Source organism: Panicum virgatum, chromosome 3K (genome assembly GCF_016808335.1).
Source record: "Panicum virgatum strain AP13 chromosome 3K, P.virgatum_v5, whole genome shotgun sequence".
In the NCBI taxonomy this organism is placed as follows: domain Eukaryota; kingdom Viridiplantae; phylum Streptophyta; class Magnoliopsida; order Poales; family Poaceae; genus Panicum; species Panicum virgatum.
The window spans coordinates 32,660,962-32,676,862 of NC_053138.1; the positions used below are offsets into that span (position 1 = coordinate 32,660,962).

Sequence of the window (15,901 nt, forward strand, 5' to 3'; positions counted from 1 at the left end):
AAGAACCCAAGACGCAATCAGGCAATCGGGTCAAATCCTCCCTTGGAGCAGTGCCATCACCTATGCTTGGATGCCCAAATCCTCTCCAAATGTGAAAAGCCCAAATGCGCGCTCAGGCCCACGGCCCGACACTAAGGTATGACTCTTCCAAGGCCGCACAGGCCGCAGAGCAAATTCCGCCTCGCTCGAGGCCCCCTCGGCCGACCCCTCTGCGAGGCCTCGGCGCAGGAGGAACTCTGCCTCGTTCGAGACCCCCCTCGGCAGACTGGAGCTGTGACCCAACCACTCGATGGAACGGGCACATTTATTGCTAACCACTCTGCGGAATGGAGCCGGAGTCAGACAACATCAGCAGCCACACCGCACAACGGACGTGACCGGAGTCCCGTCCGCCTGCTCTGGTCACGGTGCCATTATTCCCGGCACTGTGTGGACCTGCGGCACACTGTGTGGATATGTCTGACACCGCACGACCAGTGTGCTATCAAATCCTTGTACTTTCTCCTTTGCAGGGACCTCGGTGAGCATGGGATGAGGCCGCCATCGGTAGCACCCTCGGTGCTCCGCCTCGCCAAACACGAAGGACAGCACACCCTGCAGCCGCTGCCATGCCGATTACTGATGCCACAGGACAGGGACACGTCCTGGGCACGGTCAAAGGACTTTCAAGGACTGCGACTACACCCGGCACCATGCCCCACAGTGCTAGGCAACAGGAACCACCAACTGTTCTCTCCCGATTCGGGGAGAAAAGGACGACTCTTGAGATCACCGGTGCATGTAACCCGCCCCTCCTTGAGTCTATAAAAGGAGGAGGCGAGCTCCCTCTGGGGAGAGAGATATGAGCACACGGGCAGAGCACACACACACTCGCACTCACGTCTCCCCATATTGTCACTTGTCTCAATCAACTCTATCACATCTAGAGACTTGGGAGCTTCTCTCGCTCAGGCTTGTACCCCCTACTACAAGCACCCCGTGCAAGATAATATAGTGCTTCCCTCCCTGCTGGACGTACGGCCTCATCGACCGGAACCAGGATAAATCCGGTGCCATTGTGTTTCCTCTTGCATCAACCATCTAGGGACTGGGACACGCAGTAGCATCACTGGTTGGTGCTAGACTGCGAGGTCCGGACACCGACAATTATCTTGCTGTAATGCCAATTGAAATAAATAAAAAAGAGAAAAGTCCAATTTTCACCCTCGGACTATTGCAAAAATCTGATTTTCAACCTTCAACTACAAAACCGGACAAAATAAGCCATCCAACTGTCAAAACCGGGTAAATTTGACCCTTAGGGTGGTTTTGAAGGTGGTTTTGCATTTTCTAAAAAAATTAAATAAATTTATTTAGATCTAAAAAAATCAAAACTAATTCAATTTAAATCAGAAAAATATGAAACTAGTGCCGAAATTTTTCTAAAAATGTAACCTATCTATTATTGCTCCATTTGAATCTTAGTTATTAAAAGTAATAGGCATAACTGCAAACAACCAAATATTATAAACATAAAAAAAATTTAGATCTGAATAGCTCACAAGTCATATGACAACAGATAGGTTACATTTTTAGAAAACTTTTGATACCCATTTCATAATTTTTTGACTTAAAATGAATTACTTATAAATTTTTTTAGTGTAAAATTAAATATTTTTAATTCTCACAAAATAGAAAACGACCTTCAAAACCACCCCAGGGGTCAAATTTGCCCGATTTTGATAGTTGGATGACCTATATTGTCCAGTTTCGTAGTTGAAAGTTGAAAGTCGGACTTTTGCAATAGTTGGAGGGTGTAACCAGACTTTAAAGAAAAAAAAGAAATTCACCTGACCACGCTTGTTATGAATCTAGCTTTAGTTATTGTCATCCCAACAAAGGCAATGAATTCACAAACATATATAGTGATGAAACGAGAGGAGTATCGTATCATATATAACCTGTAAATAAAAGACGTGCTACAGATCGTATTATATTGATGTGCAAAAAGACAAGTAAATAAAGAAAAACGAACGAGAAAGAAGAACAATGCATCATGCAAAGTTACAAACACGATCTAACACCCTGGCAGTAGAAACTGAAACTAGAGTTTGAGGAGCAGCGCCGCGGAGGCGACGAGCACCGCCGGCACCGCCGTCCGCAGGAGCCCGCGGTGCTCCGCCAGCCCGCCCGCGGCCCCGTACCCGTAGCAGTGCTGCTCCTCCTCGCCCTCGCCGTACCCGGCGCCCTGCTCCTGCTCGTACGGCTGCTGCTGGCCCTCCTCGCCGTAGAGCCTGCCGGCGCCGGCGGCCGCCGGCTTCTCCTGCTGCGCGCGGTCGCGGGGCCTGCGGTGGTAGTACGACTCGCCGGCGCCGGCACAGTCCTTGCGCTCGCGGATCTCGAAGGTTCCTCTGTCGGGGCCGTAGCCGCAGCCGGTGCCCAGCGCCTGCCTCACCGCCAGCACCGACGCGCCGTTGGAGAACCTGAAGCTCTCGGCGGCCACCTCCTCCACGCACTGCAGCGCCAGCTTCGTCTCCTCCAGGCACGGCCCGCCGCAGTACTCATCGACCTCGTTTCTCTGCATGTGGAACGCGCCCTCCGCGCTCAGCCTCAGCTCCGCCGCGCACTGCCCGTATATCTGCGAGAGCGCATCGCCGTCAAGGTTCATGATCGCCGTGCAAGAGATTCATTTTTTTTCTGTTGCTGTTTGTTTAGAGTCGAGCTCAGCGTTGAGATCAGTCTTACATTGGGGTCATCGAAGCAGTGGCACGCTCTCTCGAACAGTTCCATGGCCTCTTTGCCTGCAAAGATGGGGAGAAGAGGTTTCATCAGACTTTCTTCAGATTTTTTTTCCAGGGGTGTGTTTGCAGATTTTTACATCAGTATCCAGCTGGAAAATGTTCAGATTATGAAATGCATACTAGCTGAAACAGAGAACTATATATGATTAGAGGTACTCACTGGAGGAGGAGCAGGGGATCAACATGCAAATGGCAAAGGCTAGTGAGGCTAGTAACAGGGTAGCACTTCTTTGAGAGGCCATTGCTCTGACAGGAGGCTGCAGGTGATGAGCTGATGAGCAGAGTTAATAATTTGTAAGGCTTGCTAATTGCCTCTGAATTAGCCTGTGTTGATCGGTTATATATGGCCATTCGAGCACGCATGCATGCGTGTTCATCTTGCGAATAGAAAGATTTTTACCGACCTAGTCCTACTCATACTCCAAAGGAAGCTCAATTATACACTCTTTGCTAAACTTTGGAGTATGAGGCTTGGAGGCTTGGAGCGATGCACTTTGCTCAAAAGAAAACTCTGAGCACTGTTGCGCGTGTTGTTAACTTGTGCAAAACTCTACTTTAAGGAAGGAACATGTGTTGCAAAAATTATGCAATATCTGAATGGACAGGTAGGATTAGTGCAAACAAATGTTTTAGGAAATAAAAATTCGTATTTAAATGTTCACTTTATTTAGATGAAATTTTGAAATTTTGGCTTTGGTCCGTTAATGGATCTCAACAAATCGAAGGTTTCTCCAAGATTTTGATGCACCGGAAGGAAACGAGAAGTGTAGCCCAAGGAAGAGCATTGCCTTCCACTCTTGCTTTGCCAAGTCAAAACTGACATCTTCTTGGTTGCTAGGACTAGCTGAAATTTTTCGTACCGGCATCTTTGTCAGGTGTGTAACGGGCTATAACAATCTGATCATCAAGTGCCCAGCTATAAGCTTGCTTGCACGAAACATTTCTTTGACAACCAGTGTCAATATAATCAGGATTCATGGGGATATTGGAAAATTATGTAGTTCTTCATATCTGTAGGAAAGGTAACTGGAATACTTGTCATTATTTTGTCGATTTTTGCAACTAGATATCTTCTCTCATAAATCTTAAAGAATGATTAGTTTAAACACTCACCCTACCATTGTTTAATGGAGGCAATTCAGGGAGGCTAGGCGGCGCGAATTAAAGCTTGGATCAAGACATCAAAATAAAATATTTTTAATTAGAGTAAACGTACCGGCAGTCTTTAAATTTGTGTAGATCCAGGTGTATCATTTGAGGTCCAAATCACCCTGACCATCAAGTAACTACATATGTGACACTCTAGCGTGCAGCTTGAGAAGTGCCCGTGATCAACTGGGATTTAAGTTTGTGGCTGATATATCAAGTATGTTACATGTTATTTGCTTTGTGCTAATTCGGGTGACTTGAACCTTAAGTGGCACACATCTAACAAGTTTCCATATCCAAATGTATATTCACCGTGTTCGGCAGGCTGGAGCTGGAGGCCGGAGCTGGAGTGATGTGAGAGAAAAATACTGTTATTTGGCTGGAGGCTGGAACTGGAGTGATGTGAGAGAGAAATATTGTAGGGCTGGAGGGCTGGAGACCAGCCGAACGCAGTGATTGTAAGAATAGTGTAGGGGGCAAATAACATAACAAAACAAGTTCAACGCCGTACCCGGCACCGTCTTTCAGTTTGTTTTTGTGCATTGTTCATGTATTGTGCAGATCTCTGGCCGCATGGGCAAATCTAGGGGTGGGCCGGCTGGCCGCGGCCCATCCTAAGATTCGGCCCAACAATTTTTATCTCTTGATTCCATGTTGTAGAGCACCATTGTACTTACTTCTACTAATTGTTTCTTTATGTACAATAATTGATACTTTGAGATGTTGAAAAAATTAAAGAATTAAAATTTTTTAAGATTAGACTGACTTATTTATAAAAATATTTTAAAAAATTGATTCATTAGACCATCCTAACTTAAAATTCTAGATTTGCCACTCTCTGGGAGTGCCCTTTTGCTACCTCTATGCAGAGCTAGAAATTACCTCCGTTATCTAAACAATCTTTTCGTGTGTTTGAAAGTTGAACAAACCATTGCATAATTCCTTGTTTATACATTCAAATGGAGAAGTCGCATGCTGGCTTTACATATAATCCTCACAGAAGGTAAAATTGAGATTAATTACTACTGTGCTACCTAGAGAAGTACAGAAACGAAACGCAGCTTCTTGCAACGTTCTCATCATCACTAATCATTCATCTCATCGAAGCTAGAACAGCCGCAGTAGCCAGATACACGCCCACGCCACTAGCACCGAGGGAAACCGGCTGGTGAGGCTGGGAGTGGGCCCGCCCACGCCGCTGGTTGGCTCACCTGGATCGCTTACCGCCACGTGTGAGCCTGCAGGTGCACACATCAACGCCAATGTCAGATATGACTTGCATGTGCACACGTGGACATAGTGTAGCAAATTATATATGACCTCAATTTATAATAAGCAAAATCAGAACAGGCAAAACCTTTTCGTCCCGTTTCAATCCGCTGTGTTATGTATGTAACACTTTTTTTTGCCTTAATTCATTCTGAAAATAAATGGTTTTTTGGGTGAGAAATCAATACGATGTTTTCTTGTTTTTTAGACAGTCTGCCTACTCAGCATGTGTATAAACAATCTATAAAGCGAACGAGCATATGGCTCAGTGGTAGAACGCTCGGGTGGAGCGCTACCCACCCGCGTTCGACTTCCGTCAGGAGCGGACGCTGGTGTCGCACTAGGATTTATTCCCAGAGGGGTACCGGGTGCGTGCGTGTGCGTGCATGTACAGGAGTGTGGTGTGTGTGCGTGTGCAAGCCCTGGCAGGCGCGTCTTCGGACTTCCCGGCAGCCCATCTACGTTGAGCACGCGGTCAGCATGGGTGCCCAATTGAGTTCTTACATAATTTTCCAGTGTTCCTGAGTGCTTTTAAAAAAATAATAAAAATAAACAATCTATAAACAAGGAAGAATTTTTTTTTGGGAATGAATAAACAAGGAAGAATTTAGAGGGGGGAAATGGCGTTCTTACCTCCATTTGGACTCGCAGTACCACCAGCAGTAACAGTATTGCTGGCCGTACTGCCGCCACCGCCAACACTTCCGCCACTGCCGGCGCCGCCACCAACACCTCCGGCACCAATGGCACCTCCGCCACCAGCGGTACCACCACCGACACCGGCTACACCATTACCGCCGACACCTCCGACACCAGTAGCACCTACACCACCGGCACCGCCGGCACCTCCGACACCAGGTCCACCGGCACCTCCACCACCAGCCGGCCCGCCGCCGCCCTGCTGGCCGTTGCCGACATTGCCGCAGGACATCTGGAAGACGGCCTGGACGCCCTGCATGAGCCCTGGGCTGTAGCCCTGGATGTTGCCCAGGATGCCGTTCACGCAGTTCATCATCAGCATCATCTGCCCGAAGCACGGGCCTTGGCACATGCTCGCCGTTGACCCGCCGTTGCCGTTGTTGTTGGCACCACCACCGTTGCTGCCATTGCCGTTGCTGCCGCCGCCGCCGCCGGCGTTGTTGTTGCCATTGCCGCTACCACCGTTGCCGTTGCCATTGCCACTGCCACTGCCACCGTTGCCGTTGCTGTTTCCACCGCCGCCGTTGCCATTGATGTTGATGCCCATTGCTTGGAGACACCCGTTCATCACCTATCAGGCAACACTTTTCTTTCTTCAGCAGAGTGCATTTTTCTTCTGAAGTTGCCTGTTTATTAGAAGTATAGAACCAAATACAAGCAGGGAAAGAAAAAGAAAAGAAAGCTGGACGGCATTCTAGAAGTTAAATTATCATTACAATGTTTCTTTAAGAAAAAGGGAGACATTGACATTGAAGCACTTTGGAGGGAGAATATAAAAGCGAATTAAAAGACATCGCCTAAGCTGGGAGATTATTAGCTTTCCGAAGAAATACGGGTGTTAAGCATGATTGATGCTGATGTGCAGTCACCGGGATGTTTTAGTCACCAAGAACCTTGTTTATGTGTACCCTCATAGTCATAGAGAGCAGTTGGTGTGATGAATTTAGCTTAGAGTGCTGGCGAGACTGTGGGAGAATCGTTACCTGTCTATTGTCGAAGCAGAGAGCAGCCTGCGCGACAATCTGGACGGCATCCTGTGTTCCGGGCACCACCGCACCACCTGCAGCGCCCCCTGCACCACCTGCTGCTCCCCCAGCACCAGCTCCTCCTCCTTGCCCTGCATTGTTCAGAGAAACAACCAAAGTGTTGAACAAGTTGTGCATGTCAAGTGTGAGCACGAGGCAAATAAATAAAAAATAGCCTATTTTGGATAGCCTGGACATCTCTGAAATGCCTCACAATCTGGCTCTGTTTGGGAAAAAGAGAGCTTAAACATCCTTTAGTTAAGCTTTAAAATTGGAGGTTAAATTTTAATCCAGGCAACACAAAGTCAGCATAAGTAATTGGAGAGATTTTAACCCAGGAAACAAAGTCAAAATCACGAAGTGCTCCACAAAGCTATGCACGCTTCATGGCAGCAACAAGACCAAAAAAATGTACTGAAATGAAGCTAGCTAGCTTACCTCTGCAACAAGAGATGGCAATGGATGAAAGCACAACTGCGAAACAGAAATGTCTCAGCCTCAGCTTGAATGCAACCATGGCAGCTATCTGTGAGGATGATCCTCACACCTTTATGCTCACACTACTACCAAGATGCATGTGCAATCTCCCTACAAATGCACAGGTTTCGCTAGTGCAACACCTGGCTGTATCTAAGCTTGAGATGTGTCAAGGCTGGTTTAAGCAACCATGACACTGGAAATGGCTTGCTCCTTGAGAAACATGGGGGTGGATACTATTTATGTTCTGGGATGCAATTGCAGGAACCAATAGGGATCGGAAGGAGAGTTCAGGACCTGGAACTGGAGAAAACGATCGAGCGGTAGCTTGAGCTGTGACTGTGGTTTGTGCGGTTGTGCCAGTGTTCGGTACACAAGAACCAACTACCGTTCACTTGTTCCTTAGGCTCGCTTCCTGGGAGGCCTGCAGAAATCCTACCTAAACAGGCATAGGTTCGAGTTCCTGCCTAGTTCCCTTGACTATGTTGGACGCCGTACAGTACTCTGATGTTGAAGGGTTTGTTCGTCAGCGGGGTCCAATGAACATGCTCTCTGTGCCTATTTTCTACCACGACAAGATGGATAGGTTGTCAAATTCTGTATGTGCAAATGCAGCCTGCGCCGGTATGTACTGTGGCACACGATATGATGCCAGCTAGTGCGGTTGTTAAACCACCATAATCAACAATATGATGTTGTACATTAGAAAAAATGTCCTTCAGCCAGCGGGATAGAAGTAGGTTACTGGTGAAATACGTTGAAGTCCAGAAAGTTGATTAAAATTGGTCGGGTTAAACGTCTAGTTATGTACTATGTTTCAAAAAAACAATAATTATACATATTGCACAGGAAGAACTACATGTAATCATATATCTATCTTTCGCCTACCATGGAATTCGAGGGTGTTTCAGTCCTAGCTGAACGGAGAAGATTTGAAGAGGGGACAACAAAGAGAAGTCAGAAGTGCTCAACAGTGGCTCTGCGCTCACAAGTCGCAAGCCCGCATGCGTGGTTGGCATCGCCATGGCGTCGGGTGGAACCTCACCGGATTGAGATTCATGGTCACCGAGTACTGTAGCGGTGACTTACCACCCTCTGAGAGTCGTTCATCGCGAGATCAACGGTCAGATATGCATAAACAGTTCTCATACTACAGTATCAAATAGTATCCATGCAACATTATTTTTTACTAGGTAGCTGGTACAACACTATTGGCACAGTGCTTTTCCTTGTCCTTTAGCACTAGTTACCTTGTGACTTGCTAATCTCCGTCTGAACTCCACCTCCACTCCCGCGGAGCCAGAGGCCTCGCGTCGTCCCAGGCTCCTCGCGCGGAATGAAGCGACCACGCACGGGGGCGTTGAGCTCACCCTTGACCCGCGCGGCCTGGGCGCGCACGGCGCGAGGCGCAACCACCCAAGCGAGACCCGCCCTCCTCGATCAATTTCCACACGCGCACGCAAGCCCTCCCAGTCCCTGCACCGATCACCCCCCCGGGGGCTAGCTAGCTGCTGGCTGCCTCCTAGGCCTCTCACGGCCGCGCCATCTGCACCCGTAAGGCACCTACGACGCGTGAGTGAGCGTGTTTCCCACCCCGGGCCATCTACCACAGATTTCTTAGTTGGCGCGCGTGCGTCGCTACCCGTAGCGGCGCGCGGTAGCGGCGCCGCCGAGGAGCTCACCTAGGGTTTGGGGGGGAGGGGGAGGAGGCGGCCAGGGAGGGTGGGAGGTGGGCGGAGCGGCCGCCGGCGAGGTCGCCGGCGGGCGGGGTGGCGGCGGGAGGCGGCGGCCTTAGATTTCGAGTTGCCGGGGGTGGGGGCGGCTCACCGGCTCCCATGGCCAACGGCCATATAGGAGGGGGGCCGGGGGTGGCGGCGGCCCGGCGGTGGAGGCGGGTTGTCCGGCGGAGGGCGCGGCGGCGCAGGAGCGCCGCCGGCTGGGCCGGGCCGGACAACCGGTGGGTGGTGGCCGGCGGTGGGGGCGACGGGACGGCGCGATGGTGGCACGGTGGCATGCTCGGTTAGCGCGGCAACGGTGGAGGGAGGTGGCGGAGACCGCCGGAGCCGGGGGAGGCGGTCGGTGGTGGGGGCGACGGAAGAAGAAAGTAAGGAGGAGGGGAGGAGAAAGAAGAACAATAGAGGGGTGTTCGTGTGACACCTCAGGTGTCTAGCTGCTAAAATAGGGTTTAATGTGTGGATTTGGTGCTTATTATGTTTCATAGTTAAAAATTATTCTATGCAAAACTAGGGGTATTTTGGTAATTATGAAAAATTATAAGTACTTTGTTGCAAAAAGTTTTGGCTTGAAAAGTATTTTCAACTTGTTATGGGCCTTATTGAAAATATGCTAAAAATATTTACTTACTAGCATTATTGCATTCTAGCCCAAAAATACTATATTTTTGCTATTAAAAAGTATTTGTTTCCTTAATGGAATAATGTTCTTTTGAAATTATAAAAATATTTTCAAAACCTTTGATCTAGTGCAAAATTTCATAACATGAAAGTTGTAGATCTTAAAAAATTGAACAACTTTCATGTTGGGCACTTTTTCATTTGAGCCCTAGATTAGTGGGGAATTTTAGTTTGCAGTTAGCCCCTTGAACTTTCCTGTAATTGCAAACTAGCCCACCCACAGTTTCTTCAACCTCGGGCTACCGAGAAACATAGGGCACCGCCGCCGCCCTTTGCCGCCGGTTCCCCGGCCCAGCGGCTGCCCCAGGCTGCCAACTGATGCGCCGGTGAGCCTCCTCGGCCCCTCCTCGATTCATTTCCCCTTTTGCAGCGCCCCTTTTCTCCTTCCCCAAGGCAGTCCGCCGCCGCCCTTGATTCCATCTCCGGTGAGCTTGACCGCCGCCTATTTCGCCTCCCCGTGCCGCTCCACCGCCTCCATGCGTTGTGCGTGCAACACCGCCGCCTTTTGCGCCGCCTCTGCTGGCCACCCGAGCATGCGCCACGCCGCCGCACTGCGCCATCCCGCTGGCCGCCGCAGAAACATGCCGCCGTCGACAAATTCGCCTTTGCCCTTGTCAAACTCGATACCCAGGCTCCTCCTCGTGCTCATCCCCCTCCCTTCGGGCTATAAATAGCACCGTCCATCCCCAACTCCGGCATTCCTCACCGCCGCCCCCATTTCCAACTCCGGCGACCTCGGCTCCTCGTTGATCCGTCGCCACAAGACCCCTCCGACCAAACCAACCCTCTTGTTAGCTTCACCGCACCCCCGTGAAGCTCACCCACCATTTCTCACCGCCAATCCACCACCGGAGCACTGCTGCCGACAAGCACCTCCGCCGCCGTGCTCTGCTCGCCGCCGACGAGTCACTTCCGACCAGCCCCAGGCCACCTCGACCCCTCCACCAGGTCCGCCTTGAACTGCTGATGCTCCCTAGCCCTTCCATTCTCGCCACCGGCGAAGCCCCTCGCCGGAATCCAGCCGCCCTCCCCTGTTCCCCTTCCCAAAACCGGCCAAGGGCCTATTTGCAAGGAATCTTTAATTCTAGGGACCTGATTGCTCTAATTCAATTCTTTTCAAGGGCCTTTTTGCAAGAGTTTAAGTTCTTTGCATTGTGAACTTTGAAAAATTCTAGTAAATGCTAGAAAAATCAGAAAAATGTCAAATTAATTTTGTTTTGTTCCTTGTGAGTAACTCTATATGATGATGTGGTGAGTTTGCTATGAAACCTTGTGTAGTATGTTTTAAAAATAAAATTAGTTTATAGGTCTTTCAAACTTGGATCTTTTATTTTGGGAGTTTATTTCAAATAAGCTTTGAATATGTGATCTTTGAAGCATGTTAAACTTTTCAAAAGTTTTCAAAACATATTAGTAGATTTTAATTCATGCTTTCAAAACTTTTCTTCTCTATATTGCTTATATTTAAAGAAAGATCTTTCTGTGGTTTATTTTGAAATAAAACCCCCTTCTTTCATGTTATTTTATGGAGTTCTTTATGTTCCTTTTTACTCCATAAATGACTGCCCAGTAAATAGAAATTGAATGGTTGTTTTCTTGAGTGTTCAACTCTTTAGTGAAGAAAAGCTATACTCAAGTACTTCACTAATTTACTTTTACTGCATTGCATATGAAACATCGTTAGTCGACGAAACGTACGAGTTTATTCAGGATCCAGAAGTGGTTTTCTCAGAAGCTCAGGCCAATGTTGAATTAACTGAAGCCCCGAACTCTGATTCGGAAGAACCAAAGACCACTGACTCTATAAACACCGATACAGGCAAGCCCCGGTGCATAATCCCATTATTTTAAAATTATGCAACTTATGTTTATTATTTACTTGTGCATTTAAGTTATTGGAGTTGAATGCAAACCTTAAATGCATAATTCTAGGAACCTATTGTTTGAACACTAGAAACAGAGTTTCGACTAGATGCTATGCTAATAGGACCGGTAAAAGTCGAGTGATTTCCTGTCACTCGCGAGCTTATAGGAGTTGATTGTTACTTCCTGCAGTCACTATAAGGACCACGGAAAGGATCTGGATATCCTGCCTGTGTAGTTGAATTTTGCTAAGGTCGCAGTGTGTTGTAGTGTTGGTTAAGCGTTTGAAAGTACTAGCCACATGCCATAAACATGGTACACGGCAAGCCTAGTAACTGATCATCCCGGCAAGTGGACTTTACCCCACTCTCTCTTAGAGATAGGAAGTTATTTTATGACGAAAGTTTATTATATGTTGCACAACGATCACGGGTGCAGAGAATGGCGGTTCTCTGTAGTCGGGGAGAGTGGCCCTGATCCATGAACCAGAATGAGAAGCCAACGGTTGCTTGGGAGTGACTCAACGGCGCTCCAAGCGTGTGAGTTAGGTTTACCTTGCAAGGATTGAAATTCGGTTCGAGCTGTTCCGCCTCTCACGGATATTGAGACTGTTTAATCTCTTTGCCACATGGAGTAAGAAGTGAAACAAAGATGATACTCAATCTTGTTGGATGCAAATAATTTCTCTATACCATGCTTATATAGATAGGTGCAAACCTAGAATGGTTAATCCAACTAGAATCTGAAAGCTAAAATTTGAAAGTAAGGACCTACTCTTTGTTGCTTTTCAGCAAAATAAACCTAGAGCCTTCACAAGCTTTGCATGTCTAGTTAAAGGGCTACTGTATACCTTTAGACGGTCAGTCTTGCTGAGTATTAGTATACTCAGACTTGCTTGTAATTTTGTTTTCAGGAATGCCTTCTGATGATCACAACAATAGTATGACTTGGCCTAGTACTTTACCTACTGGCTGGACGATGGAATGTGAACCATCTACCAGCTATGGTTCAGATGAATGATGTCATGTCCGGGCTTATCAAGACATCACCCCTACTATGTTTGTATATCGTGTTTTACTTTTCCGCTGCAGAACTTCTCTTTTACACTTAGCTTCTTTAAAATCTCTTTAAAGTTCTTCAACTTTCTAGCTCTAACTTTGATGTAAATTACACTCTTATCTATGTAATATAGAATATTGTAGAATTGTTGTATCTCTGACTCGCCTTCGTGCGGGATGTATACTTGTGTTACGATCCGGTATCAAGTGGTTTCATCGGGGTTTTACCCGACAGATCAGTGACTATATCGGTTGAGGTGCTTTTAGATGTTTAGTGTACTTAAACTGGTATAATTCAGACTGGTTTTGCCACAATTCGCTCGCTCGTCCAGTAGCGTGCCCCCCCCCCCCCATCTACCAACCAAGATCCCACCTGCACCCACGACCTCAACAACACGCCTCCATCATTTTCCGCCCCTGCCTGCATCATCAAGCGGTAATTAATTGTGCGTAGCAACTAGCACCGGGTTGGGACGACGGCATTGCTGGTTTTTTCTTTTCGGCCCCAGTTTTTCTCATCCTCCGATCCCCCTACCTGAAATCTTTCAAAACAAAAAATCCCCCTTTTCGGCCCCAGTTTTTCTCATCCTCCGATCCCCCTACCTGAAATCTTTCAAAAAAAATCCCCCTACCTACCCCCGTATATATTTATATTCGGCACGGGGTGGCTTCGAGAAACTCGGCAATGGCGACGCAAGGCAAGCAAGAAGCGCGGCACGGGCCCTGCCTGGGAATTCGGAGACCGAGGCCTCGGCCCAACTGGGGTCTGGTCTGGAGTGGAGGGCGTACCCCCCGAGCCCGAGACCGAGGCGGCGGCAAAAGTGCGCGCGCGACACGGACCGATCGATCCTCCACCGCAGCGGCAAAAGTGCAGGTTCGCTCCTGATTGCTTCAGGAAACAAAGGATGATGATCAAATCCACCCGTAAGTCTTCTGCAAATCTTTTCCCCCCTTTTCGTAGCTTTTTTGCAAGTCCGATTACTATGTGCGAGTGCGCGCGAGTCCGATTACTTCGTTGTTAGTTGATTTTTCTCTGCTCTTCACACGCGCAAGCAAACTGTACTTTAAGTGCAACTGAGTACCTTTGCTCATAAAGCGCCCCCCACTAAGTAAATTCCTATGCATATCTTCCGCAAGGACGTATAGGCATTCACCTTTACTTGCTTCCCTTTTTTCCAAATGCAATATAAATGAACCACCAATATGAGTGCACGCATGCACGCTCAACTTATCCTTACGAACACGAACGAGCGAGTTATCGGTAGATATTGAGATCAATTGCATGAAGATCGCGGGATCGGAGACATTTCACTATTTCAGGGGCACTAACTGTGCAGTCATCTTGGACTATCTACTCGTTTGGGACTTGACCAGAGATGTTCGGCTTGCGAATGATCGAGCTGACAAAATATGCTGGAAATAAAATGGACATCAGATGAACTCTACTCTACTTCTTCCGCCGCCTTGTCCTTCTTCATCGGGCAGCACCCAATTGATGGGGCCAAGTTGCTTTGCAAAGTGTGTGCACCGGCTAAATGCTAATTCTTCGTTTGGCTAGTTTTACATGATAGATGCTAGACGGCTGACCGTCGGAAGCGCCACAGTTTACAAGACGAGGACCAGCGACGGAGCTAACATTTCAGAGTTGGATATTCCTATCTCAAACAAAAAGGCTAGTCCAAAGCTATATAAAATAGTTTACAGGTAAAAGCTATACAAAAAAGACTAACTAATCACAAGCCTGTCATGTACTTATAAATGGTCAACATGTGGTCAATTGATTGTATTAGAATATTTCGATTGTTAATACATAAGAAGCATGTGTATATGTTTGATGTATACTTGGTTTGGTGTAGAAAAAGTTGGGTATTCCTAGGAATACCCAGACATCAATGTGGCTCCGCCACAGACGAGGACTCCTGCAGCTTATGCTCCCAATCACGGGAGACTATTGATCATTTATTAATCAGTTGCCCTTTCTCAAGAGAGGTCTGGTTCAATTTGCTCCGCAAGTTGGGTTGGGATGCAGTGGCTCCAAATGTCCAAGCTCATATGCTGGTCGAGTGGTGGGGAGCTGCGAAGGACATTCAAAAAAAAAAAAGCGGAAATGCTTCGACACCTTGGTGGTGCTGACCTGTTAGATGCTTTGGAAGGAGAGAAATAACATAACTTTTGATCGTTGTGTTAGAACGATAGACGAGGTCCTAGTTTGGATGATCGATGAGATTGTATCCTGGTTTCAAACAAGGTTTAGGCGCCTTGAACCTGTAGTTGCTTCTTTGGTAGGTTGTCGGGTCGCTCACTAGCAACAATGTAGCCTCTTTAGGAGGGAAGGGCTGGTTTCACGTCTCTGAAACCAATCCTTCTTTAGTTTAAAAATTCTCTTCTTTTTAATAAAAAATGTGCTTAGGCACAGTTACAAAAAAAATCACATGCTTAGTAAAAAAACATAATCATAGCTCTCGCTCGTCGGTACTTTAGCTTGCATGTGTAGAAACAATTTTAATTAAGGGGACGATAATTATTTGCTCCTTTGCCATACTTGGAGTCTAAATATCACATGACCAAACTGATTTGGGAGTTTTGAACAAACAATGAAACAACTACAGACATTCGTTTCTAGTTTTCTCGATCACACTATAGATACTTTTTCACATCATAGTCTTCTCTTGTGAGGACTCTTTAACGCATTGACTAGTAGTCTAGTACCCTACGGTTAGCTTCCAATATCTTTTGATCATGCACTTAATCACCGAAAGACTATATATTGCGCGGGTTATGATTGCCAGATCCATCGCTTGAAGGAATTAGTGGGCTGACGGGATTGATTTAAGCTCAATAACACTTTCGTTGTAGCATGCAGCAAGCATGTTTGCTATGCATGTCCATACATATGCGCATGTCTATTACAGTATACACGGACACATGCATGCATGCATGATGCAAGTTTGATGTGAAGTATTTATTTTTATTTTTTTTCCTTCCCTTTCCTTTCCTTTCTTATTACTATTTCGTTGCTTATAGTTTTTATGTTTCCTTTCTTTTTTTATTTAGTACGCATAAAAGCTAGTCATTGTCTGTGTACTATTTTTTTCTTTTTTTTCTTTCTCCTTCTCTCTTCCTCTATTTCGTATTTCTTATTCCTTTTCTTATGATCAGTGTAAATC

The 15,901-nt window shown here is 47.0% G+C and overlaps 2 protein-coding genes across 2 annotated transcripts; both read right to left on the bottom strand.

The window, feature by feature from the left end:
* Window positions 1-1,927: 1,927 nt before the first annotated feature.
* Window positions 1,928-3,105, bottom strand: LOC120701416. The gene is made up of 3 exons (XM_039985468.1): window positions 2,941-3,105; window positions 2,725-2,780; window positions 1,928-2,617 (listed from the first exon to the last, which is right to left on the bottom strand). Exons 1-3 carry the CDS (start codon window positions 3,020-3,022, stop codon window positions 2,084-2,086), a joined length of 672 nt encoding a protein of 223 aa, XP_039841402.1. The 5' UTR covers window positions 3,023-3,105; the 3' UTR covers window positions 1,928-2,083.
* A 1,743-nt stretch (window positions 3,106-4,848) lies between these two features.
* LOC120701417 (glycine-rich cell wall structural protein 1.0-like) lies at window positions 4,849-7,711 on the bottom strand. The gene is made up of 4 exons (XM_039985469.1): window positions 7,361-7,711; window positions 6,881-7,014; window positions 5,832-6,468; window positions 4,849-5,167 (listed from the first exon to the last, which is right to left on the bottom strand). The coding sequence occupies exons 1-4, from the start codon at window positions 7,437-7,439 to the stop codon at window positions 5,037-5,039; spliced, it is 981 nt and encodes a 326-aa protein (XP_039841403.1). The 5' UTR covers window positions 7,440-7,711; the 3' UTR covers window positions 4,849-5,036.
* Between the last annotated feature and the right edge of the window lie 8,190 nt (window positions 7,712-15,901).